This window comes from Brachyhypopomus gauderio, chromosome 19 (genome assembly GCF_052324685.1).
Source record: "Brachyhypopomus gauderio isolate BG-103 chromosome 19, BGAUD_0.2, whole genome shotgun sequence".
In the NCBI taxonomy this organism is placed as follows: domain Eukaryota; kingdom Metazoa; phylum Chordata; class Actinopteri; order Gymnotiformes; family Hypopomidae; genus Brachyhypopomus; species Brachyhypopomus gauderio.
The window spans coordinates 3,187,972-3,215,492 of record NC_135229.1 but is presented as its reverse complement, the minus strand read 5'-3'; the positions used below and the strand labels follow the sequence as shown (position 1 = coordinate 3,215,492).

General features: G+C 41.2%; 1 protein-coding gene across 3 annotated transcripts; it reads right to left on the bottom strand.

Annotated features, from left to right (window-relative positions):
- Positions 1-9,073: 9,073 nt before the first annotated feature.
- LOC143483166 (uncharacterized) lies at positions 9,074-27,521 on the bottom strand. 3 transcript variants are annotated; one of them, XM_076981955.1, is made up of 7 exons: positions 27,213-27,521; positions 22,424-27,054; positions 21,734-22,039; positions 19,099-19,167; positions 17,969-18,014; positions 15,444-17,084; positions 9,074-11,446 (listed from the first exon to the last, which is right to left on the bottom strand). In XM_076981955.1, the coding sequence occupies exons 6-7, from the start codon at positions 15,724-15,726 to the stop codon at positions 10,827-10,829; spliced, it is 903 nt and encodes a 300-aa protein (XP_076838070.1). In that variant the 5' UTR covers positions 15,727-17,084; positions 17,969-18,014; positions 19,099-19,167; positions 21,734-22,039; positions 22,424-27,054; positions 27,213-27,521; the 3' UTR covers positions 9,074-10,826. The 3 variants fall into 3 exon arrangements, 2 of the variants coding, with proteins under 2 accessions (XP_076838070.1, XP_076838068.1); XR_013122422.1 differs by having other exon boundaries at positions 9,074-17,084; positions 22,424-22,574; XM_076981953.1 differs by lacking the exons at positions 15,444-17,084; positions 17,969-18,014; positions 19,099-19,167; positions 21,734-22,039 and having other exon boundaries at positions 26,734-27,054.

Below are 27,521 nucleotides of genomic sequence, written 5' to 3'. Positions count from 1 at the left end.
CTGTTTGGCTCCCAGTGGTGGTGGGACTGGGGCTGCTGGTTATTCTGGTCATTCTAACCTGCACTCTGAAACACAGAAAAACGCACAGTAAGCAGGCGGCTCCATCTCCTGTTATACTGGCACTCTTGAAAAGAATAAAGTACACCAGTTAATCACAGTTACCACAGTTGTTAATTACAGAAACCTGATCAATTTTATCAAAGGCTTATATTGCGGTAACCATTAAATGCTTGTATTGCTATTAGTGAAGTAACGTATCTCGGATTATCCGTGATCCGTACGGATCACACCCCACGGATCGGTACACAGGTTGTCGCGCTTAACCTTCTCTTACCTTAGCGCAGCGTGTTCGTTGATTGCAAAAGAAAACGTTACCAGTCTTGTCTTTATCCTTTTATTAAAAAATACACATAGGCCTATTAATTAATTAAATACAGAGATCTCTGGAGAGCTCACATTACCTAATCATGTCACCCCATGTGCAGCTCTGAAGCTGTCTGCTCTCTTCACCATTATATATGCTTTCCTTCCTAAACATAGGAACTGCACATTCCATTGTTCAACCTACAGCTGTCTCTATTCTGGAAGCGAGGTCTTACTACCTGGCCTTACCACATAAGGCCACAGTGAGCCTTCTCTTACACATCCCATTTTTAGCCTACTGCAAACGCATGGAGTATTGGAAGGCACACAAGCGCTTATACCGACATTCTTACTAATAAACAACTTGATCAATAATATAATGTAAGCAAAACATATAGTGATTAATATTAGAGATTTGATTAATACTTTGACTTGTCAAAATATATAAATTATGATAAGCTGTTGATTCTATACTGTAATGTAAACAAACTATGAAGGGATTAAGATGAAAATCACAACAATTCCCCCTTTTTGATCTCTAAATAGATCAAACTTTAAGTTAATCCAAAACTACCTTTTCATCTTCTGACTCCAACTATGACATCATACCCAAACATCTTTGTGGTTCCTGCTTCTCAATCTTACTGCTGATTAAGCTTCCCACTAAGCTTCTTCTACATTGGACAACAACATTCACCTGTAATCATAAGTCAAAAGTATTCCCACAGAAGTTAACACAGACATAATAAGACAGTCAATTCAATTATCTGCTGTCGTGTCCATTTAGTATAATCTGATCCATGAATGCCTTATATCTTAATTCCTGACGTATTGTCCAGTGATGGTCCCAGTGTTGGGGCAGGTCTAAACCATACTATGTTTATCCTAATTAGGCCTAAGGGGTCTTAACCCAATTGGCCCACTCCTATTACTAGATATACAGTACACGACCTACACTAGAGATGTGCCAGTACTCCAGATGAAAACATCCCAATTCTATTGATAGAATAACTAGGTTCTTGGTACGATGTGCGTCTCTCTGAAAAATAATGCTTACCTTTGAACTTTATTATTGCTAAATGGCCGTCCCAGCAGTATGATTATCAACTCCTAAAGCTTTATGTGAAACTCTCCAAGGGATCTCAGTTATGCAGCTACTATTACAACAATATTGGCCTTGACCCACCATGGATCCATATGCACAGGGGGCAGTCCCCTGTAAGGTCCTTTAACATGTTGTTAAATACTAACAATCACATTGCTACTACTTTCAATAATAATACAAAAACATATAGACAAATAAACAATGTTACACAAGGCCTGTAAAACAACATTAGACAATATTACTGAACATCCAAATACATCACAAAACTTTTACTGCAGCATCATCTATTCTTCTGCCCTGTTGGAGGCAAGATTATCTTCTTATCCCGCGTAGGAGGTCAGGGTGGACTACCTGATTGTTGAACCTCCGCTCTCAGGTGTTATTTTGACCTGTCGTTTGAGAGCTCCGTATCTCGGCGCGCTGGTTCTGATGCTCAGCACCGGCTGAGGTGGTACCACGTTTCTCCTTTGCCCTTCAATCGGACAGAGTGTGATGTTCTCTTTAGTGACCTTGAATGAACTGGTCCACCTGGGCTCTGACCACTTTCTTTTGATGACCTTAAGCAGGACCCATTTGGTTACCGGCAGGTCCGTTGGTTCTAACTCCTCTCCTGGTACCTGGACAGAATAAGCTTCACAAATTACTTTTTTAGTTCACTGTAACCTTCCTTGTACGACCCCGAGTGTACCTGTCAGGTTTCGCAAGCGCATTGGGGGACCCCCGAAAACTTCTCACTGTCATGAGCTCAAACGAAGTGAATCCTGCAACAAAATTCACTGAAGATCTTCTGGCCAACCATATAAATACCTTTGTGCACATACCTTTTCCTTTACCTTTACCATTATACTTACCATTTATAATCTCCATTTTAGCCTGAGATTGAGAATGATAAACCAACCCACATTTGTGTCTCAAACCCAAATTTTGTTCCACAAATTTTAGCTCCCAGCTAGTGAAGTGCATCCCATTATCTGAGCATACTTAATTTAGTAAACAATGGTGCAGTATCCAGTAATTTTTATCAACATTCTGCAGACTGACCTCGAGTCATCTGCCCTGGTGGAAATGCTTCTACCCAACCTGAGAATTTATCCTCAGCCACTAACAAATAGCTTAATCCCCGTATTGGTATTTCCATACCCATGTAGTCAATCTGAACTTCATCTCCTATTTTCATTGCATTTGTACATAGTCTTAGATATGTGTATTTCCTTACACAATTCTCTGCTGCTGTAACAATGCAAATTTCCCCACTGAGTGATTAACAAAGAATTATAATATCCTATCTTAGCTCCTTTGGTCCAGGGAGCCTGCTTAGACCTTTCCTTAAAGCATGACAGCTGTTATGCATGTTTCAAATATCACATTACTCTGTCCAGACTGCTATTACGTCAGTATAGGTGCCATCAGTTAACCAAAATTTTCTTAATTTATTTCTACCCACATGCTACCCTGTGCCTCAGTTAACACTGGTTTGATCAATAGATTCTATATAATTAGTTTCCTATTTGGTCCTTTCCAGAGTTCCTTATTTCTTACCATATTTACTCAGCAATGCTATTTTATTTTAATAATAAAAATTTTATTTAAGTACTCTATTTCTTAATTTTTTTTCTCTGGGGTCAATTTTCCTGTACTTTACATAGCTCTAAGTCCTGTGGTCTGCCCTGCAAACCATCTAATGTGCTCCTATTTGCCTCTGTCTCTCAGCTTACCCCCTTTTGTTATCTTGTCACTCTGTACGTACAACCTCTGATTTATGCTGTGTGCATGGTGTTGTCTAACAGGTGTATCTCCCCCTTTACTGAAATATCATTCAGGAATATATTTCAGAAACTTCTAAAAAGAGTAATAAGTTTTAATCAGTAATTTGCTAAGTCCACAGCCTATGCCAATGTCTGTTTTTGTTTAATAAATTAAATTAAACTTTCATAAATTAAATTTAAAATAAAATAAGTCTTTCTTTGTGATAGAAAATACTAGTCAAATGAAGTTATTTTAATACACTAGTTATTACAAGATTTAAATTAGCTCACATTCAGAAAGTTAGTTGTTACCCGATGCCTTGTTGTACTGGTTTCCTTATCATGCTTACCTACTCCTTACCCATGTGACCATGGTGTGAAGATAATTAGATTTGTGGAGTGGCGGAATCTCCCATTATCTACCAGCACTGCTGCGCATGTCTCAGCTTTGCAGGGTTGCTGCCCCTCAGGCCCCAGTAACCTAGTTTACCTGATCCTGTAGCTGTTCTTCAAATTCCTCCCATGAATTGGATCCCCTCCTATGTCACAAGACAAAATAACATAAACTGGGTCGGGTGGCAGGACAAAGGTTCAATCAAAGTGATCTGGCTTCCAGGAAATGAACTGGGAGTGGACGCCCCTCGCGGCTCATGAGTGAGACTTCAGGAAACCCCTGTAGATAGCAACCGTGGAGGCCAGTCTGTGGACTTCAGGTGCATCAGGTGTCTGCTGTCTGTGAACAGTGCATTTGTACTGTCTCTTCCACAGGTTAACAGGTGCAGTCTTTGATCTCAGGAACCTGTGTTTAGTGGCCTGCTTGCCGCATTGTACAGTCATTAGAACAGTTCTGTGCAGACTTTGATATTCTCCAGCCAGAAATGATAGTCTTTGAGTACCGCCAGTGAGGGACAACATAGGGTTTGCCGTAGCTTTGCTGTCCGAGTTCTCATCAGGGCCCCGCCATTGCCCTGGTACTGCAGAAGGGTTTGGTGCTGGACCTCTGACCTCTGGCCCTCCTCCATCCTACGGTTTTGTGGGGACTCTCTTTCGCCCAATGACTCTCCTGAACACAAAGAGAAAGCATCCACCCCACCTGCCACAACGAAGTTGCCAGGATCACTGTGACCTTCCTTGCCCCTTCCCAAAACCCCTTCCTCTAAAATTTAGGTTAAACCCATACTGTTGATACTACTGCATAAAATAATACACTTAGGGGACATATTGAGGTCTCTGGGGCAGATCCCCTGTGCTCTGAGATCTTTTAGAGTGCAACAGCTTGCTCAGAGACATTTTATCTCTGCCCAGCTTCAAGAAGAGTCTCAACACCTTCCTGTTTAGATCTGCTTTTAATTAAGAAACTCCAACTTTATTTTAATTGCCATCTTACTTTCTTTATTGCAATATTATTTTATAATTTGTCACTCTATTACATTCTTTTATTATGTTTGATTTCTTTTTATTTTTAATTTCTTTTAACATTTTTCTTTTTTGTCTATTCTATAAAACACTTTGAGTTGCATGTATGTTTGAAAGGTGCTATCCTAGTCACTTTAACTGGCATCAGGTTTCTCATATTAAACTGACAACATACAGACCTATTCCAAAATTAGAAAAACATAGAAACATTGATTATAATTCAAAAAGCTACTTTCCTGGATTATATTTTCAAGGCCCACAGTGTAAACGATTTCAAGTATTTATTTTTATTATTATTATAATTACCACCACTCCTCTAAGTGTCCCAGAGCCAAGCTCTCTAGCTGCTGTCAGCTTGTCCAGTTTTAGCTATCCAAATACCTCACCGTTTCACTGACATGTCTACCTCACTCAAGTCACTTCGCTGTGTGTGTGCTATTTATAACTACTCCATCCAAGTCTCTTTTAAAACTCAGTTTACCCTTCACCCCACGGCATGCGTTCCCTTTTTTAGCCTTAAATACTAATATTCAATGTCAAGGGTAACTCGCGCGTTTTAAACTCCACGTCGTCGGTTTTTATCTATTTGTACGATTCCTGTTTTTACATTAATTCCTGGATAACTTAGTTAGTGGGCATTACCGAGTTTAACTCATACGGTGGTGGTGTATCTTCCTGAATATCTGCTGTGTAGACCCCACTCCTTCTAGTTGATTATGAACAACCCCCAGCAAACAGTATTTGTACATGTGTCACAGAGCTAAATCTTCTCAGCGTTTGATAATTTTGCGAGTTAAACGTGTGCACTTTAGCCAGTTGGTCTATTTTGCGACGATGTAACAATTCTCGGTTAAGAGGCGGAGGCAAATACACGAATTAAATTTTACTTTTTGCTCGCTTGTCTGCTTGTCTAGGCACACTGTCCCTACGCAACAGGTGCGCGCGCTGAGGCATTTCTCTAGACGTTCAACTAAGATTGATTACTTAGTTACTAAATACAGAGGAGGGACAAAACCCATACTGTGTACAAACAATCCTGATTTCAATACTAAATGACATAACCTAGCGTTAAGATATAAGAAATTATGAGGAAATTAAATACACCCACTTACAATCAAAACTATAACACCTCAGACAAAGCACATACTATGCTATTTGTTAAACAACGAAGGAAGAAATTTATCCGATGACTTATAGCCAATATATATATGGGATACAGAGAAACAACTGTCATTAACAGGACAAACCCAGCAACCATTTAAAGTATAACAAAGACCGTCAGCATAGCGAACCCAACTTATTCAACACAATAAACGACACACGAACTTATTAACAACCGAACTTGGTTTATGATCCCTAAAGTATAGTTTTAGACTATGGGTTGGCCTGAAACATATTCAACACTTAAACAATGACAATATATGAACCTACAAAGTATAGTCTGAGACTAGGGGAGGGTGCAAAATTTAGAAATTTAACTCGGAAGTAAAACACAAGTAATCTCAGGACGAGAAAATATCCACGCACGATCACTAAGCTTTACCGACCAGACACAAGGAGAACTTATATACAATATGCAAACAATGCATGGAACAGAAACAGATGCAATAGGCTTAATTATACAAAATGACCCACAGCACGCCTTACTTACTATGCAAATGAATACTCAACGTAATCGCCAAAGACACAAGGTACAGCTGATACTAAATATATGCAGGACCAAACCAAAGGGGAAACCTGAATAAATTAAATACAAATGAGGGAGGAGTCACATATTACATACGAGACTCTAATGTTTTATTTTGATCAATTAATTACATCTGAGGACACACGATTCTGTGTTGGTCACCCATACTGTCACATAACAGCCAGCCCTTCAAATATCACACTGCTTATGATATTCTTCAATAGTATGAATCACTTTACTAGTCACACTCATCTGTTCCACTAAGGTACTCCATACCCTTAAAACTAACATTATATTCTACTTAAAACCATTTATAAAACTTGCATTTTCCTCACCAGTTACATACGTTGATAAAAACAGATACTCACCCAGAAGTTCTAAATATAGAACGAGAGTTCCGTTCTGACACCGTGAGGTTTTACCATCCTCAATCAATTCAGGTGCATTATCCGGCTTTTTGCTTTATCGAAATAATATTAATTTATGGACTCCTCAAGATCCAAAGGTTAATATCAATACCTAGCTAGCAAGACTCAAACTTGCGTAGGTCTCGTTCCTCTCGTCAAAGGAACGGATCGGCCGCCACACCACGGAATAAACCTTAAATAAAAACTTGTTAGTTTTCATTATTACACAAAAACTTGTTAGCTTTTATTTTGCCGGTAGGGACTTAAAACCCTTTTCCAATGGGACTCTTACCCATTTCCATAGTTACATATACTTTTACCTTTTTAGACAAGACTGGATTTAATTTAGAATCATCCAAGTACTGTCAGTTCACCACAATTTAGTTGCAATTCAAATTTTGCAGATTTGTTTTAACAGGTTCTGCTTTACCACTATTGTTGTGCCGGCACGGTCAAACTGTCAGTCATTAGATGAAAAGAAAAAAGTTCCAAATTATTTTGCAATCACGTCGGGGCTCACCAAAATGTCGCGCTTAACCTTCTCTTACCTTAGCGCAGCGTGTTCGTTGATTGCAAAAGAAAACGTTACCAGTCTTGTCTTTATCCTTTTATTAAAAAATACACATAGGCCTATTAATTAATTAAATACAGAGATCTCTGGAGAGCTCACATTACCTAATCATGTCACCCCATGTGCAGCTCTGAAGCTGTCTGCTCTCTTCACCATTATATATGCTTTCCTTCCTAAACATAGGAACTGCACATTCCATTGTTCAACCTACAGCTGTCTCTATTCTGGAAGCGAGGTCTTACTACCTGGCCTTACCACATAAGGTCACAGTGAGCCTCCTCTCACACATCCCATTTTTAGCCTACTGCAAACGCATGGAGTATTGGAAGGCACACAAGCGCTTATACCGACATTCTTACTAATAAACAACTTGATCAATAATATAATGTAAGCAAAACATATAGTGATTAATATTAGAGATTTGATTAATACTTTGACTTGTCAAAATATATAAATTATGATAAGCTGTTGATTCTATACTGTAATGTAAACAAACTATGAAGGGATTAAGATGAAAATCACAACAAGGTGAACCGCGGATCAGTTGCCAAAAGTTTAACCATGACCTTGTGGAATCCATTTTTGTAATTATCACATAGTTAAAATTATGAATTTCTAAATCTCGACGCGTATATGCATTGTAAATACATAAACAAAGCCGCTGGGTGTCACGTGATGGCAGCGTGTTCTAAACAGTCAGTTAAGAGTCATCATGGATGCTAGAGGAGAAGAAGAGCTTGAAAAGCCTCTCGGATCATTTAAATCACACGTATGGGAGCATTTCGGTTTCCCTGTAACATATACTGATGGCGGAGAAAGGGTGGTGGACAAAACCGTAACCGTATGTAAGCATTGTGGCACGAGAAAGCCGTATGACCACGGCAATACGTCGAGCATGGCCACACATTTAAAGCGGCATCACCCAGGTGTGTCAGAGACGAAGCGAGTAGCTAAGACACAACAACAACTTCTTACCACAGCATTTAAGCAGCCGCTGCAGACATGAGGCCATACTCCGTTGTGGAAAACAAAGGGTTTAAAAATATGGTGAAAGTGCTTGAGCCACGTTACGAAATCCCCTCGCGCATACACTTCAGTACAAAGATCGTGCCAGATCTTTATGAACAAGAAAAGATCAAACTTGTCAACGAATTATCCAAGACATCTTTCTTTAATTTAACAAGTGAGTTTTGACTATTGTATTTTGATTATTTTATTGAAACATTAAAAATCTTGGATGTTGTTTTCATTTAAGACATGGGGAAAAGTTTCATGCTTTTAGTTTTCTTAATATTCTTTCAGTATTAATAAATGAAAAAGTAGGTTAAATTTGTCTGTCTTTTTTATGCTGATCCGAAAAATGATCCGATCCGTGACTCAAAAACCGTGAAACGAGCCGATCCGTGAGATTTGTGATCCGTTACACCCCTAATTGCTATCCTATGAATTATAAAGAATAAATAACTTATGTCATGATGGTAAATGTGTCTCTGCTGATGTACAAACTCATAACTCTAACCAGCAGAGGAAAACCAACGTGGGAGCAGCAACACTGCTGACACAGTTAGTATTGTGTTTGATTGGTATTAGTGTTGTGTTTGGTGGGTATTAGTGTTGTTTTTGGTGGGTTGTGTTCAACAGGTATTAGTGTCATGGTTGATATTACAGTTTTTGATGACTGCTAACGTGCATTTGTCCAATCTGTAGTCACATTTTCAAAACTCAAATCAAATCAAAATTTATTTGTATAGCGCTTTTCACAACACATGTTGTCACAAAGCAGCTTTACAGGATTTACAAGTTTAACAATCGTATGGGTCCAAATCCCTAATGAGCAAGCCAGAGGTGACAGTAGCAAGGAAAAACTCCCTATGATGGTGGGGATTAGGAAGAAACCTTGGGAGGACCAAGACTCAAAAGGGAACCCATCCCCCATTGGGTGGCCCGTTAACACACAAATTACACAAAATCAAATTATACAGACGAATAAAAATCACACACAAATCACACAATCAGACTAAGTAGGTAACTAGAATTAAGGTTCTGGGTGTTGATATTGTCAATGTAAATGTCTTGTGATGAACGCCAGGTTTTCATTCAGTGTCGGAGCGATGATACTGGTATTGTGGACTCCGACTGCAGTGTTACTCCCCAGGTGAACCTCGGAGAAGAAAGACATGTGATGTGGTAAATATGTAACAGATTATTCAAAGGCCAAAATAAACATAAGTTTTTAGATTTAAACATTGTAACCGTGTCTGAGTCCTGAATAGAGGCAGGAAAATTGTTCCACAGTTGTGGAACTTTAAAAGAAAAGGCTCTTCCACCTGCTGTGATCTTTTTAATCCTAGGAACATTTAATAACCCTGCATCCTGCGAACGAAGTGAACGTGCTGGGTTGTAATGATCAATAAGTTCACTGAGATACTCTGGAGCTAGGCCATGTAGTGTTTTATATGTTAATAAAAGTATTTTATAGTCAATATGGAATCTAATTGGCAGCCAGTGTAATGACGATAGTACGGGACTAATGTGATCAAATTTTTTAGTTTTCATTAGAACTCGTGCTGCTGCGTTCTGGACCAGCTGGAGTTTGTTTATCGATTTACCAGAACATCCAGCTAGAAGACTATTGCAATAATCTAGACGAGAGGATATGAATGCATGTATTCGTTTTTCCACATCACTAATATTTAATATGTTTCTAATTTTAGCAATGTTGCGTAAGTAAATGTACGCTACCCTAGTTATATTATTAATGTGTGTATCGAACGAGAGATCTGGGTCTATTGTGACACCCAAGTTCTTTACCTCTGCGCTGGGGGTTATAGTAAAAGAATGTAGATTCAATGCTACATTACGTATCTTGTTTCACATTGGAAGCGGTCAGTCAAATAAGATCTAAACCAGGAGAGTGCAACACCTTTGATACCTACCGTGTTTTCTAGTCGAAAACTCTAAACACATTGAACACAACATCAGTCTTCAGTGGCTAAACTATTAGTTAAATTTATGTTGTTATGGCACAAAATTCTGTCATTTTACATGTTTTTATAATGCTTAAATTTTCTATACACACAAGGTTATCCAATAACAAAATTCTGGATCATTTTTGCTTGCACACAGCATGTCAAAAATTAAAACCTAAGGTTCAAAACCTTAAATATTGTATAAAATGCTAAGTTCTGCAAAAACAAAGGCAGCTGAAAAGTATACTATTACTATAATACATATTTTTTGCACATATAGATCAATGAAATAAAATGAAGTACAGTAATGTACCGGGTCAGAGAGGAGCAAATATAACAATTTATCCTGCAATCTCAAGTGCTGGTTTGGTCCTTCACAAATGCCACACTGTAAAAAAAAAAAAGTTCAGCAAACTAAAAAAAAAATTGTCAACTTATTACAAGTGATTTTTTGAGTAAACTTATAAAACTTATAAAAATGAGTCCAGTCAACTTAATATTTTAAGACAAAGGTAATATAGTATTTTTATAGCAATAAAGAACACAAAAGCCGTCAAAGCCGTCTAAAAGTTCAAAAATAGAAAGGACACTTCCAGAAGGCTCTTCTGTGGTCGAATTTGTAACAGAAGTACCGCATAGAGGCTCTTGGTAAGCTGGATGAACAGGAACCGACTCCATCTGAGTGTCAGGCAGAATGGCCTCCGGGACAGACTGGGAACCTGGCCGCGGACACTCCGGGACAGACTGGGAACACGGCCGCGGACACTCCGGGACAGACTGGAAACACGGCCGCGGACACTCCGGGACAGACTGGAAGTCAGGCAGCGGACACTCCGGGACAGACTGGAAGTCAGGCAGCGGACACTCCGGGACAGACTGGGAGTCAGGCAGCGGACACTCTGGGACAGACTGGGAGTCAGGCAGCGGACACTCCGGGACAGACTGGGAGTCAGGCAGCGGACACTCCGGGACAGATGGGAGTCAGGCAGCGGACACTCCGGGACAGACTGGGAGTCAGGCAGCGCGGCCTCCGGTTCAGACTGGGAGTCAGGCAGTGCGGCCTCCGGTTCAGACTGGGAATCAGGCAGCACGACCTCCGGTTCAGACTGGAAGTCAGGCAGCGCGGCCTCCGGTTCAGACTGGGAATCAGGCAGTGCAGCCTCCTTAACTCTCTTTTTCTTCCCTACATAACAGATAGGGTCAAAAAGATGGGTTATGAGAGGTCGACAATCAGGAGGTACACCCGTTACAGAACATCTCAACCCCGATGTAGCTAAGGGGTTCAAATGTTTGATGGAAGGAATCCCATTGGCATCTGGACTACGTAGGACTTTAGTTCTAGAAAACCTCAACTTAAGAAACCGAAAAAATCCATCAATGGTCCAGGCCTCCTCTGGTCTAGTAGCCAAAACAAGGTCCGCCCACTCGAGAGCTACACTCCGTAAGAGAGATCTCATAAAGAGTACGGATACATTATCTGGAGGTTTAGGGCAAGTTAAATGTTGAAAATACAGCTCACATCGCATAATGAAACAATCAACATTATCTCCTTCGCCACTAAATTCATAAGGGCAGGGCATGATTGAAGGTAAAATAACAGGTTTTCCCTCCGAGTCTAACGAAAACTCCGACTGCAACACACCAAGTTGGTTCGAATACATTAGTCTGCTCTCAGCACGGCTCGCAATAGAAGGCTTTACTTCAGAACCAACAGTTACCAACATAGTCTCTTTACAACCTCCCTCCTCAAATGGAAAGTCCACACTGAGTTTACTCGCTGCGTCCTCAATTGGTGAGTCATTCTGTAACGTTTCGCAACTTGGAGACGGACGCAAATGCGGAAGAAAACTCAATTTATTGAGAGAAACACTCTGGGCCTCTTGGAGGCGAATCGTGCCAACCCTTAACGCACGGGAACGGCGAGGCATGTTAAACACGAGACAGCTTTACTTTAACATGTAGTATAACTCAAAGCCTTACATAGGCCAGTCGTGTCGAGACAGATCTACGTTAACAGACAGGCAGTATAACTCAACGCCTTACATAGGCCAGTTGTGTCGAGACAGATCTACTTTAACAGACAGGCAGTATAACTCAAAGCCTTACATAGGCCAGTCGTGTCGAGACAGATCTACTTTCACAGACAGGCAGTATAACTCAAAGCCTTACATAGGCCAGTCGGGTCGAGACAGCAACACAACACTAAACACAACCCGTTAACAAAATGACATACACATCATGAACCAAAACATCCAGGGACTCACACAGGTACAACGCCTGAACATCCAAATCAAACAAAAGTAACACAGAATAAAATAAAAGAAAGAACAACCCACACAATCACAGGATTACAGAAATACAAAACTAAACTCCAAATGTAATAAACACTCAACCAAACCAAAGACCTAAAACGTGTTAACACGATCTAGCACATGCACACAGAAACCTCGCAGAGAATAAACGGCTCTGCAAACCTAACAACCCCAGAACCTCAAGGATCAAAGCGAGAGACTACTTAACTTTGGTAGCGTAGATAAAGAAAGCCGGAACGACAGGTGAGCACGACTCAACGACCAGAAATGGAAGAACAACAGAACCGAACTAGACAGACGAAATCTACCCACGGAGAAACGGTGAGACTAAGCACGGGTAACGAACAGGATGACTCACGCCAGGAGATTAGACATCGGAGAATATAACTGGGTACTAATCAGCCGAGAACTCAAAATAGCTGAGTGACTCTAGGAACCAAACTAACACAGAGGGCGGGGCTAACACTTCACAAAGACTATTGAAATGTAAGAAACAGAAGAGACGGAACATGACCATGTAACAATGAGAGACCTTTTTCTTAAACAAATGTGTGTTATTCTTTATATTCTTAAATATTTTATATTGTTCTAGTTAATAAAAAGCATTTTTATTTGCCTAAAATCTTCATCCTGTGTTTAATCATAATCAACTAACTAAGGCAAAATTACAAACTATTAAATGATCATGAGTCACATTTCAAGTAAAAAGTATAGACACTTTTTACATTTCAAGTAAAAAGTATCGCCCCCCCCCAACGGTTTGGAAGTATCGGTATCGGCGATACTGACCAGTATCGTATCGGTATCGTATCGATACCAAAATTCCGAGTATTGCCCACCCCTACTAGCTAAAGGACTTGCAAACGTGCATAAGCTCCTGCACAGCCGGGAAACCCCGTAACAAACGCTACTAACTTAAAGTGTGCATGCGTCCATTAAACAAGTTAGTACAGTGGACAAGAAACGTAAAATAGTAAGTTACATCAACAAATGAAAATAAGTTAGGAATACGTTGGAGCTGAATTTGTTGAAATTACTTAAGATGATATGTGAACCTCACCAACTTTTTCTTTTTAGTTCAAATTACATTCTTACTTTAGTTTGGAGAACTAAACAAAAGTTGGATTTTTTACAGTGCAGATTGGTCCCTATAACAGAGACCTCTTTCTTTCATTTTTGAATGAACTCTACCAACAACTGGTTCCAGAAGCAGAAATGGAACAGGTGGGAGGAAACACGAGGACATTTGTGACGTGACAATGTAGCATTTTGTCATTCTCATGTCATCACAAACTGGTATAGAGACCATCCAAGAGTGATGTCCCTTTTCCTCCTGCCCATCTCGCCTTTCCTCAACACCACTAAAGAACTTTTTTCAGTCTGGAGGTTGAAGGTGTATGATCATCAGCCCCATGACCAAATGTCCCTCCTGGATGCAATGGATCCCGGTTGCAGACATTTCAGCTGAAGACTGCCAGGGGTGAATAAGGCATACCAAGCTTTTCTATCTGAGGTGTATGGCAAGGGCCAACATCAGATGTAATGAGGATGAAAATGTGTTAATTGCTATGCCGCTGTAAAAAAAAAGTAATTAGCCCAATGCTCCCATGGTTATAAAGTTGTTAAAAGTATTCCAATATTTTCTAAATTCTAAAATGGTGCCTACATCTCTGCATATTCAAATCTTCCCACTTTCCTTCTTTTAACCAATAACTTACAAATGTAATGGTGTGCTGTTTACTTTAACTTTAATGGGCTCAAAGTACACCCAATACTGACGCACCCACTTATGCACACCCACAATGCATATAGCCCTTGACTACGCCACCCCTATACGATGGGGAAGGGGACCCCGTGCTAGGCCACTCAAATAAATGAGTGAAAAGAACCAGCCAATAACACAACAGGTATCTAATTGGATCACAATCTTTTATTTCAAGTATAAAAATATACAAACTTTGTTATAAAAATAGACACTCTATTGGGGGACAAGCTAGTTAAGCTATTACAAAGACTAAGTAGTACTGCACAGACTAAAAAACCCCGTGGACAAGGCTATGTACCACCCACAGTGTTCATTCCCAAATGACCACAAACGCTAATTCTACTACACCAAATCCTTGTAACCACATTAAGCGGCTGCACCAACTGTGCTCACCAAGAAAGCCACACTGCCACAGCAAACACCCCACAAAGGGCACAACCTGGACGCTGGAGTGGCCCACGCCTTGACCACAAACAAACAAATAAAAATAACCAAACAGATACTGGACATAAAAGAGCAGGTGCAGGACTATCACAACGGTTACTGCTATGCTCCAGGCTTAACCCCCAAAAGACTATACAGTAGCCGGTGTTGGCAGCAGATATACTCGTAGCACTACGTAAAGTTTCTGAAAAACTCCTTGGAAGTTAAGACAACGTGGTATTTTAAGTTATTTTTATTTAAAAATAAAAATTTAGGAACTTGAGTTGAATATCCTAAACTTACCATGGCAATTGGAACTGAAAAGAAGAAGTGAGTTCACATAACACATAACATGGCTGTAATGTTTTACAGTGTAGGAATACTGCCTGTTTAGTACACCACTTTAGGGGCACGTGCCATCTTTGTATTTTTGGTTAGTTAGGCGCAACTGGTGTTAAAGGAAGAGAGAGGTCGGGTGTGTGCGAGGTGGTGGCACATTTCAGGGCATTGTTTTTATTCGCTCAGGTTTTCAAAAGATCATTTTAAACCGACCTCAGTAAAATGTTAATAATAATAATAATATATATTTTTTAAACTAAGTTTTAAAAGGGCACTTTTGTTGATAAAGGGCAGAGTTGGTGGTGCTTTAGCACCTGATGTCTATGTCTGCACGCATATACCTGTGGTCCAGCTGGGCGACCGTCTGCCATAATACCAGTAACCAAATTGCCGCGCTGTGTGATGGTTCAACTGATGACGCTGAACGTTCACAGCACGCCTTTCGCTCTTGGCCACGCCTCTTTCCCGGCCCCCACACAGAGGGTAAAACCGGAGCAAAGAAAAGAGAGAAGCGCAAAAAAAAATTATGAACGTAAAATGCGAGACGCAAAGAAAAGCAGTGATGCGCAAACAAAAGAAAGAAACGCAAAAGGGAGAAAGTATTGCAAAAAAAAGCAGCAACATAAAATGTGAAATGCAAAGAAAAGAAAGAAACGCAAAAGAGGGAAAGTATTGCAGAAACAAATTAGGAACGTAAAATGCAAAATGCTAATCTTATATTTGCGATATTATTATTTTTTCGTCACCATTAAAGACCCTAATTTGACTCCATACAGCAGTTCAGTTCAGCGAGTGGAAGGAAGCTGAACTGACGCTGAACGTTCACAGCACGCCTTTTGCTCTTGGCCACGCCTCTTTCCCGGCCCCCACACAGAGGGTAAAACCGGAGCAAAGAAAAGAGAGAAGCGCAAAAAAAATTATGAACGTAAAATGCGAGACGCAAAGAAAAGCAGTGAGGCGCAAACAAAAGAAAGAAACGCAAAAGGGAGAAAGTATTGCAAAAAAAAAGCAGCAACATAAAATGTGAAACGCAAAGAAAAGAAAGAAACGCAAAAGAGGGAAAGTATTGCAGAAACAAATTAGGAACGTAAAATGCAAAATGCTAATCTTATATTTGCGATATTATTTTTTTTTCGTCACAATTAAAGACCCTAATTTGACTCCATATGTGTGAACATTTCAAATAATGATAAACAACATGCTAAAACATGAGCATTACAAACAGAAGACGTGTTAAAACATCAAAACAGCTCTATCTCTGAACTTCAGATGAACTACCTATTATGTATGATGGAATTACATATGATGCCACAGTAGGTATGTGTATTTGTGTGTGTGTGTGTGTGTGTGTGTGTGTGTGTGTGTGTCTTTTTCTCACCTTCTCTCATGCTCTCTCTCAGTCAATCTAATCTCAAAAAGTTGAATATTGGACTCTAATCTGTCTCTAGTTCTGTCTCTAATCTTGAGTCCCTATTAAAATGCTGGAGACTCCTGGAACCTCTAGAAACAGGGAGATGTCTACACACTCTTGACTCTGAAATTTCAACTTCCATTACAACTAAATGACAACAACATCAGTAATGATGATAATGGAGATGTATTCATATAGTGAGACCATTTTCTCATGTAAACTATTAGTTTTATAATTTTTCATAGTCTGTCCCATGTAACTAGTCACTGAACAGGTTTACAACAGTGAAAACAGGAACCTTTCTTAATACAACAATAATATACAACTTAATATGAAGGGATATAGTTTAGGTATGTACAGGGCAATGCAGTTAGACTAGAAATACAAAATTGAATGTGCTTGAATATGCATTTCTTGGTACACATTTGGTACAAAAGATTTCATCATGATTTAAGATTCCAACAGTATAGGCCACAATCTTATCACCACAAGAATTTCACCAATCTTAGTCTACAAGAATCGTACATCAGAGGTGGTTCAGTTGTGTGAAATGCAGAACTCCATGACATATCTGAAACATAAAACAAACCATCGATGAATCACAATGGGCCAAACTGTTGAGACGTCCACAACGCATCACTGCCTGTGCACATTATCTTGAGTCAAAAAACAAAATGACATATTCTAAAAATTCAGCCCTGTCAAAGTTAGATTATCTTTGTTTAAGTCTGTTTTTGGACATGACGTGTTTATACATTTTAAAGCCAAGAACAAGGCAGCAGGAGGAATTGGGCTGGAACACACACTCAGATGAAGCACTTGGATATCTGACACTTTCTTTCCCTCAACAGCTATGAAGCTAATACAGTTTTTAAATAAAGAATCAGAGTTTTGTAACGAGTCAGATAACTGTAACCCTATAATGTGAATTGACTTATTCCAGTCTCTTTTCTGAGGTGTGGGAAGGAAAAATAGTCGGGTTACAAATAAAGGAATTTCTCTTTATTTCCAGCCGAACAGCTCAGTACTGGGAAAAACTCGTAGCGCAACTACGCACACACTCTCCTCTCGTGCGAACACAAGGTCAGCCCCTCAGGTGTCCCTTAATTAGTCCCCCCCACTGGGAAGTCAGCCCATCGGAACTAAAATGAACCAAACTGCAGTACAGTGCTACGGAACTTGTATAATATAACGTATAACATATTGCATCACCTCACATTTTACCCATACATTTTAACTATTAATTTTAACTATGAAATTAACTCTGAATAATAAACATATATATCCATCCCCCTCACATAACCACTACAATTTCATAGTTTAGAGCATGACTGTAATGTTTAATTACACACACTTCAGCACAGCCTGCAGAAACAATGATTTGCCTCACGAGAACCTTCTTTGTTCTCTTCAGCAAGTTCTCACATAATAATAATTTGGGTTTGTTGCACTCACGTGGGTTTATCATTGTCAGACAGTCCAGTGTCTCTTGCGTTACAACCTAAAGAATCATTGGAATATGAATATTATGTTTTGCTTTAACCCCACCAGTCCTCAAAATACAGCAGAACCATATCTGTTTCTGCACTGTTTCTATCAGGGATGTTCAGTAATCTCAATCATTACATAAACATCTCCTATATGGAGAGAAGACAGGATTCAGTCATGTGTTCCTCAAAGAACATTTACTTCTCCACCACCTGCGTTATCACAGGTATGATCCACAGCTTTATGATACCAAAACAACAACAAGAAACAACATAAAGGGTGTGTATTCTGTAGGAGAGGAGGAGACATTCCTGACTGTAGCTAGACTGTAATGGAATGGTGTATTTTTATCAGCTTTAGAAAGCCTGGTAATGTGTGAATGATTTGTTAATATTGGGAAACTTATAGTTTTAACCTGTGGAGCACCAGTTCAGCTACTTTTTACATTATATTTCCATTGTTTGGTCTGAATCTATGCTGGAGATCTTATGTGAAATGGTCGGTTTTTAAGAAGTCAGGAACTTCATTCACAGCTGTTTCCATGGTGAAAAAATATAAGCAATGTGATCTTAGAAACACAGTGTCACATCTGGCTCCGCCCTCACCTGTCAATCATGTCTTTGTTTTCATTTGCCATGTGCTCAGTGTTTTAATTCCAGTTGTCACACCTCCTGGTTTAGTCCTCTGCCTCTGATTATTAGTTACACCTGTGTCTAGTTCCTCGTTAGTCGTGTGAATATACATCCTGTGTTTCTTACTGGTCATTGTCCATATCTCTGTCTTACAGCCTCCGTGGTCTTTTCATTGTTTGTTTCTGTGATCTTTAGCTTGTGTTTTTGTAAGCCTGTTTGTTATATGTTTTGTTCAATGTGTCTCTGCCTGTTATACATGTTGGCAAATTGAGCCTGGTCCATTCTAATGACTACAATACTGGACTTGCCCTTAATAAATATCTCATTCTTCTCAGTGAATCACTGTAATCACATCCCTGAAGCCATTCATGTGTTCAAACCATGGTTGTTGTAGTAATAGTTATGGAATGTAACAGGAAAAAAAAATGTACTTAATAAATTATAGATCAGTAATACTGATGGTACCTGGAGTCGTCTGTGGAGTCGTCTTTCTGATGCTGGTTTTCTTGTTAATAAGATTCTCTGACTGTGTCACTGCAGAACACAAACAGTAAAACCCCACATGTGATACTGAGCTGTGAGAAGCTTCATGAAGTCTTTAAAGCTCCATGAGAAAGTGAAGTTTGTAAGATTGTTCACATTGTGCGTTGTGTACAGGAATGGTCTCTCTAATGCTGGTTCTCACTGTCAGGTGCCTCTGTCAGTATGAGGCAAGATTAAGCATGAAATCTCAAATCAACACAGTAATATCAAACACTGTGTGATTATGGTCACAATACTATCTTTTCTGGTACCTGGAGTGGTGTGTGGATTGATATTTCTAATGCTCGTTTTATTATTGTCAGGTGTCATTGTCACAGTTGTTGTCACTGTGAGGAAATAATTAACAAATTAACCTGTCAAACTCATTCTAGTATCAGTGAGAAATTTTTTCATTAAGATGTGCTCTGGTTGCTACCTCTGTTCTCCATACTGAGAATTGTCACGGTACGGCGGCCCCCTACTGGTCACCCCCATCTACAGCAGCAGCTTGTCCTGTGGGTGTGGCGTTGTGTTCGTCCCTCAGGTGGGCGGAGCCCGCGATCCGTCTCACCTGAGGGTCGTTTGTTCGTCTATATATGTCTTGTCTTTGTACCAGTTGACTGCTGGTTATTATATCCTTAATTCGGATCAGTTCACGGGTTTTGGTTTGCGCACTTTACATATTAAACCATCCTATTTCCCTGAGACTTGGCGTGATCGCTTCCATTTATTTTCGCTCACCCTACCCGTCACAGAATAACCAGCCACTTTCGGAAGCCGCCAGTCTCCTTTACTTTCTCCTTCGTTCGTGGTCATGCCTCGTGTTTGTCTGCGTGGTGTTTTGTTTGAAGAGCTCCGCCGTGCTTTTGTGTTGTGTGTGTGTGTGTGTGTGTAGCACGGCGAGGACCAGGGCAGTTTGCCCTGAGACAGCTCTTCATGTCCGTTTTTTGTCTGTCTGAAGAGTTTCGCTGTGCGTTTGTTTTGTTAGTTGCACGGCGAGGACCAGGGCGTCTTCCCTGTAAAACTCTTCATGTTGTGTGGGTGAAGTGTACGTGTGAACGGGCGTGTGGACCAGTGTGCGTGCTCGTGGTGTTTTGTATTTAGTGTTTTGTGTGTGACGTTGGTGCCGCTCGTCACTGTCGCCTCGCTCCCCTGTCGTCTTGTGTTTTTGTGTGGGGGAGTGACTGCGAACCTGAGCGGCACGTCACAACATACCGAGCGCGCACGGAAGAGTCCCGTTCGTTCATTGTTTGTACACTGTTTTTTGTTTGTCTAGTCTTTGCGTGTGTGTGTTGTTCTCGCGTGCCCGTGATATGTTAAATGTAATTCCACACATGCTCCTCCCCCTTGAGTGTGTGTTGGGGGTGGACCAGTGATGGTCCCGTGCCATGGGGAGTGGCACGGAGGGCGTCGCTCCTGAGGGAGGCCCTGACCAGGAACGTGGGGGGTTCTCCTGAGCAGGTGGAAGTCCCCTGCTGAGAAGGAGACCCCTCCCCCATTGTAAGGGGGATCAGGGCAGTGCGCGTCTGTGTTTTGTGTTGGTGGGTGTGGGTGTGTGTGTACATTTTGTGTTTTATGTGCAGGTGCTTCTCCCTGGTGGTGGATCGTGGCGTTCCTGGGCCTTGTGGAGGTCTCCACCAGGCAGGAGCCCCCTTATGTTGTGGGGTAACCGGAGCCCGGTCTTAAAGAGCCCCTCCCTAGAGGGTTGGGGCCCCCGGATGTTTGGGGACCAGGGGCTCCGGTCTGAAGGGCTCCTGCACAAGACGGAGACCCTTCCACGGGGTCCGGGAGGTGACGTAGCCACGCCCCAGGGAGGTAACCGGTTAATAATAATATAATAAGATAATGCCGGTTAGGGCGTGAGGGCCCTGTGACCGACCGGGGCGTGGTTTTGTCTTGTTGACGGCCCAGTCAGTCCAGGGTCCCGCCCAGGTAGGCGAGCTAACCTGTGTTTGTGTTTTGTGTTTCAGCTCCGGGACTACAGGGGGTGTGTCCCTTGTCCCTGCCTGCCTGCCCATTTGTTTTGTGTGTTGCTGCTGTAGGCCGCACAGCCGGTGGAGGGGAGTGCGGCTTGGAGGGGGGATCTGTCACGGTACGGCGGCCCCCTACTGGTCGCCCCCGTCTACAGCAGCAGCTTGTCCTGTGGGTGTGGCGTTGTGTTCGTCCCTCAGGTGGGCGGAGCCCGCGATCCGTCTCACCTGAGGGTCGTTTGTTCGTCTATATATGTTTTGTCTTTGTACCAGTTGACTGCTGGTTATTATATCCTTAATTCGGATCAGTTCACGGGTTTTGGTTTGCGCGCTTTACATATTAAACCATCCTATTTCCCTGAGACTTGGCGTGATCGCTTCCATTTATTTTCGCTCACCCTACCCGTCACAGAGAATGATGCATTAAGGACACAACAGAGACCCAATATGAAAGAGTAAAACTGAATAGGACCAAATCTAGTATCACACCACAGACACAGGATTGGTTATTCTGTCACTTGTTATGTTTTTAATGTTCACCGACATATAATTTCACCATTTATATACTTACATTTTAATTAAAACACAAATTGTACATGCTAACATACCTGTGAGTGCATCAGTGACTGTGAGGTGAACAGGAACCTGTACATCTCCAACAGAGCACCAGTACCAGCCAGTATCACTCTTCTTCAGTCCAGTCATCTCCACCTTGAAGGATCTTATCCCTTCCCTGATCCACACTGCTGAATTCTGGGATTTGTGAGTCCTCCCCACTATGTAGCAGCTCCAGTCTGTAGATCTGCACCACTGCTTCTGTTTATTCTGATATGCAGCACTGTAGAGACACTGGACACTGACGCTGCTCCCCTCCTCTCCACTCACTCTGCTCCCCAACACAGACACCGCAGGAGCTGAACAAACACATATAAATACAGCAGTGTAAATGTAACCCTCCTCAGGGTATGTACACGTCGCTCTAGGTTCGTAGGAGCTAAGAAGTGAAGCAATAACTCGCACACACACACAATTATGATTAACGGTATGATTTACTGTCACAAGCAGTAAGACAAAACATCATACAAAATTAAATCTAGGGCCCAATAACTAAGAAAATAAAGTGTCCTTTGATGTTGATTGTTCAATCCGGTAGGTATTTGAATTTGGGGTAATGAGAATGTCTAGTCAAGGAAAAGTCAGGTAAATAGTCAAAGTCAAGGGAGTTAAATGGGGTGCACTTTGCTCGCGTTGATTGGTAGATCCACGGTGGTGTCAGTGGAAAACCAACACAGTCCTACCACAGATGGATGGGGTTTCCTGTATGCAGGTGTGGAGATTCGCATTCAAACTGGGAGGCTCGCCATCAAACAATCAAGGGACAGCCAGATCAGGAATGATGGCTGAATCTTCAAATGTCTCCAATATCCAGGGGAAAGAAAAAGACCTGACCTGTGTGACAGGTTCATAGGACAGACTCTCGCATCAGGATCATTAAATACATCAAATTAGTCATTCAGATTTTTGTATAAAAAAATGCAATTCTCAACTAGTATAATCAATAGTATCAAATAACAAGTATAATCAATAGTATAAAATAACAAGTAGCAAATGTGAACAATTTGCAACCACAGTTGAATAAATGTCATTACTTGCTCACATTTTAGCTAATGGAATTACCCATTCTCAATTCACATTAACCATTTTGGTAAACTGCATAACTCATCTTCGAAATAAAATAATTCTCTTATCACTGTGTTCTAACAAAGGCATTTAGCTTTTAAACTAAAATAGATTTTTATTTTTTTGTTCTAGCTATATGAATCAGTGTGAATAGCTATTTTACTGCCTTTCCACCGTGAATTTAAATGAAGCACCATGTTTCTACACAGTCGCTATCAACCTACTTTTGTAACACTGGAAAACGACATTTTTCAGTTCAACAATTTCCAAAGTATAGGCTACAACTATCCCAACATAAACTTAGCATTTATAAAATAATTCAACCGTCATCAATTTGTATGAATGATAAGTATGATAATTAGCACCCGAATGAGAGTTAGCCTACCAAGAATTAGCGTTGTTCGTCGTAATTAGCTCACTCAGCACTCGGTTAAACTCGTCTTCATCAGACCGTGCGCGGGAGAAAAGAGAAAGCGGCTCCGTGCCGGCCTGCTATCCACGATTTTCCTGAACTTTAACCTTTCCCATGATTCGTAGCTGAATCCGGTTGTTGGTTTCCGGTTGTAGTGTTTACATTATGAGCGAGTCAGAAAGTGGACGTTCGTTGCTGCTTTATTAAAAATACACGGCCAATAATACTAGGTGGCTGCACAGTACGAGCGTTAAAAGAAGTTGTGGTGACTGTGTTTTACCAGTGCCCCACCCCTCAACGCTCTCAGAGTGGGTTGATAACATGAAGCTGTGGCCTGAAGTTAGCGATATTGATATAGTCAATTACTTCGTCTTTCCCGAAGGCGTAGATGGCGAAGAGCTACGGAATTATAAAAGCACAGAGGCATACAACTACCTTTATAGCAACAAAATAGGAAAGGTATTGTATAAAAAACATGGTGATTTCATTTTTTTAAAGCTGAGGTAGAGCCAAGTGAGACCGTGAGCCGAGGTAAACATCAGGCGTGGGTAATGCTGAGGGAGAGTGGAGTAGTGGAGACAGTGGATTACTCGTGCATTGCAGAACGTATGTTGTGAAACATTGAAAAACAATAAATTATATGTATAATATCTCGTTTGTTTGTAGTTTTACTTTTTCTATAACTATTTGTAGATCCGTTTGGCTCATGCGAACTATTCGTCTCTTCTTTTGGGGTGGTCTATCGTAACCCAAATACAGCTCCGGGTCAGGATGCAGCTCTGTAGGCTTCTTTTCAACAAAGTGAAACGAGCAAACATATATCCTCTTCGGATGGTATTTCAGTTTTAAAACTGCAAGCCACGCTAGGCTCCTTCCCTTCGGTATGGAATGCAAAGCAAAACGTAGTTACTTGGATATCCCCGCATGATCATGATTGAGCCGCGGACATTTTTCTCCGGTCGCGCTGTCTAATGCCAGGTTCACACTACACGACTTTTCAGTCGTCAGGTTTTTGTGCCGTTCGCACTACGTGACTGGTTGTGCTGTAATCGCGAGTCTTTCAGTTGTTGTGGCTTTCACACTACATGACTGATCGGCGACGCGGGCTCACAAAGACTCAGTCGCTGACCGGGCTAGATATTAAACATGCTAGATATCTGCCGGTCGTCTGCGATGAGTCGGCGAGCGTCTTTCAGCAGTTCACACTACAGGACTGAGCGAGCGACGAGTGATCGCCGATTTGCTTCCGACCACAGTTTCTGTCGGCGATCTACAAAAAACAGTCAGCGACTGAAAAACCAGCCTAAGATCGTGTAGTGTGAACCGGGCATAAGCGAGGTCAGTGATCGCAAGCGCGCTGTAAATAAATCGCTGTTTTAATCGGTTTGTAGGAGGTTCTTCCCAGAGTTTTGGTAATATGACATAATTGAATGTCCACTTTCTCTCATCCCGTTAGAAGAACTCGCATTTCGTGCTCCTGTTTCTTTTTGAGCCTGCTTGAATTTTAACTTCGCATTTGGACCATTCAAAAACATTGTGGGACTGTTCAAAAGATATTAATAGATACGTGGACCGTTACATTATATTCTTGTTTGTTTCCTGACGTTTCATCCCAGTCTGTACAGTTTAAGGTAGTTTTTAAGGGTCCCAAGACAACGTGTTGGTCCGATGAACCATGATCACGGCGGGCACTAGCCACATGGTAAAACTAGCGCACATTTCTTGATCACAAGATGTAGGTTAATTGCATTAAAAAATACAGACGATTTAAATTTGAATATCTTTGGACTGGCTTGATCAAATTTGACAATTAAGGCATCTTTTTTGTTATATTGTGCTGCATCTAATAAAATTATTTTAAATGTGATTAAGTAATGTTGAAAAAAATATCCAAGTTACTACAAAAGGAGCCGGACGCGGACAGTGTTAACGAAGCTGCTGGTGTTCAAAGCATATACTTTCCAACAACAACTTCAATTTTTTGAGTTGTTATGGCACCCGACAAGGGAACATGTCGAGCCTGAGCTCATACTTGAAGCACGTAATCGGTATCAAAGCCAGTTTTATTCGTCTCACTAGCAATGTTTTGGTTAGCGATGCTGAAACGCTAGCGAGACCGGAACTAAGAAACCGGGGAACGGAAATAGTGAGACGTCATGGCAACCCCCATTGGGATTCCAGGAAAAAGGTGGATATTGAGCGAATATTTTTCCCTCCGTATCCACCTCCCGGTCTTTCAAAATAAAAGTTCCCGGTTTCATAATAAAACCCATAGTGTATAAATGCAAAAAAATAATAACAATAATAATAAAATTATCTGTTAATCCACACAAGGTGGGTTACATAAACATGTCCTCCATCATAAGAAACATCTGATAGAAGCCTTACAAACAGTCAGCAAGTCTATATCTAATACAGAGGGATAGGTATAGGTATAGGTATTTATTCATCATACATTGTACAAGTACAAGATGAAATGCGTTTTTGCCCAGGGCCCAGTGTTAAAGCACCGAAAACCCAGAGCGGCGGTGGCATTACTGCACCTGCCTCGACGGGCGCCGCCGTTTACACAGAATGGAAGAGAAACATAGAGAGATAACACCAGTAGGAGACAAAAAAATATGACCACAGATTATTCTCACAAACAGGACAACAGTCTGTGTGCATGCAAAAAATCCCCATAGCACATACAGCATTGATAACACAGACAGTAAGCAGTGAGAGGCGTGATCCATTCAGATAGGGAGGGGGGGAGGCCTGGCACACAGTTTTTGTGTCAAAGTTCGCAGTGGAAGGCGAAAGCCATCTCTGACAGTCTCTGTGTGGGGGTAGGAGAAGGTAACCAAGACGACGACCTTCTGGGAGAAATTTGTTTGGGCGCCAATGCAGATAATCATAAATGAAGAATTTAGCAGGGAGCTCGTCCTTGAGTGTTTGAGCACACAAACTCCCCTTAAGTCAGCGGTCTCCCAACTGATCCAACTTGACGTGTAGAGCATTGATTCCCTCCATGATCAAATTCAGCTTTTAAAAGTCACAGTCTGTGTTTCAACAGTTCCAACTGTTCCAACAGCTCTACCCACCGCATCAATCAAGTTGGGCAATTTTCGTGGACGTTCGATAACTGACCCCACTCTTTTAATTTCCCAATACACCAGGGCAACGCCTAATCCAATCAGCAGAAACCCAGTGAGCAAAGTTTCAAATAAGAACGCGTCCTCAACATCTTCCAGGGAGAGAGGCGCAAGACACAAACTACACCACGTCCCCCCTGAGCCAGGACGGTCCGTCCAGACATGTGGGTTCTCCCACACCATGACTCCACGTGGAAAAAATATTGCCAATTGCGTTGAGAGACCACTTGATCAAATCCATTTTCTTTGCTAAAGTTTGAAGAACCACGTCAGGAAACTAAGACGAGACAAAGAAGCTAAGCTAGATGAAACAGAGGGAGTGCAGGAGCAGAGATAAAGTGCGACCGCCTCTCATGAAAGCCGGAAGAGAAGGATTTCTTACCTGCACTAACTGTCAGATACAAATGATCCTTATCATCCGGTTTAAATTGATCACCAATTCCAGCAACACACCAGTACCATCCAGAGTGATTGGTGTTCAGTTTGTTCAGTTCCACAGTAAACATATTGTGGGTTGGATGATCAATAACTGATGTGCTTCCATTTGTGTTTGCATAAGTTACTATGGTGCAAGAGGACCAATAGTATCCATGACACCAGTATTTGTTGTTTGATTTATATGATTCATCATAAAAACATGGAATAGTGACTGAATCTCCACTTTTTACAGCAACGTGCTTCAGCGTCCTCATACACTCTGAGTCTGCAGACACACACACACACACACACACACACACACACACACACACACACACACACACACAGCACTCTGAAATAGGTCAGGTAATAAAGGACCAGTTACACCCATGAAACTGAAGACCACACAGGTGGTTCATAGGAGTGAACCAGCACTGATCTTACCTGAGATACAGAGGAGAGACACAAAGAGAACGATAGAATCCATGAAAGAGTAACAGCACATGTAACACTTCGTGCAGGGCACAAATGACCAAATGATACACTTCCTGAATTGGGTGAGAGACACTTGGTCTGAGTCATGTGCTTGTTTTTCTCACATTTTTACACCTCTCTCTTCTGCTTATTCACCAATGAAGACACTCAAAACAAAGTATTTAAAACAATAAAAAAAGGAAAATAACAATTTATAAAGTGTGGGCACATCCTCCCAGCTAGTGGTCTGGTCACGCTGGTCTGAAGGAACCAGCTTAG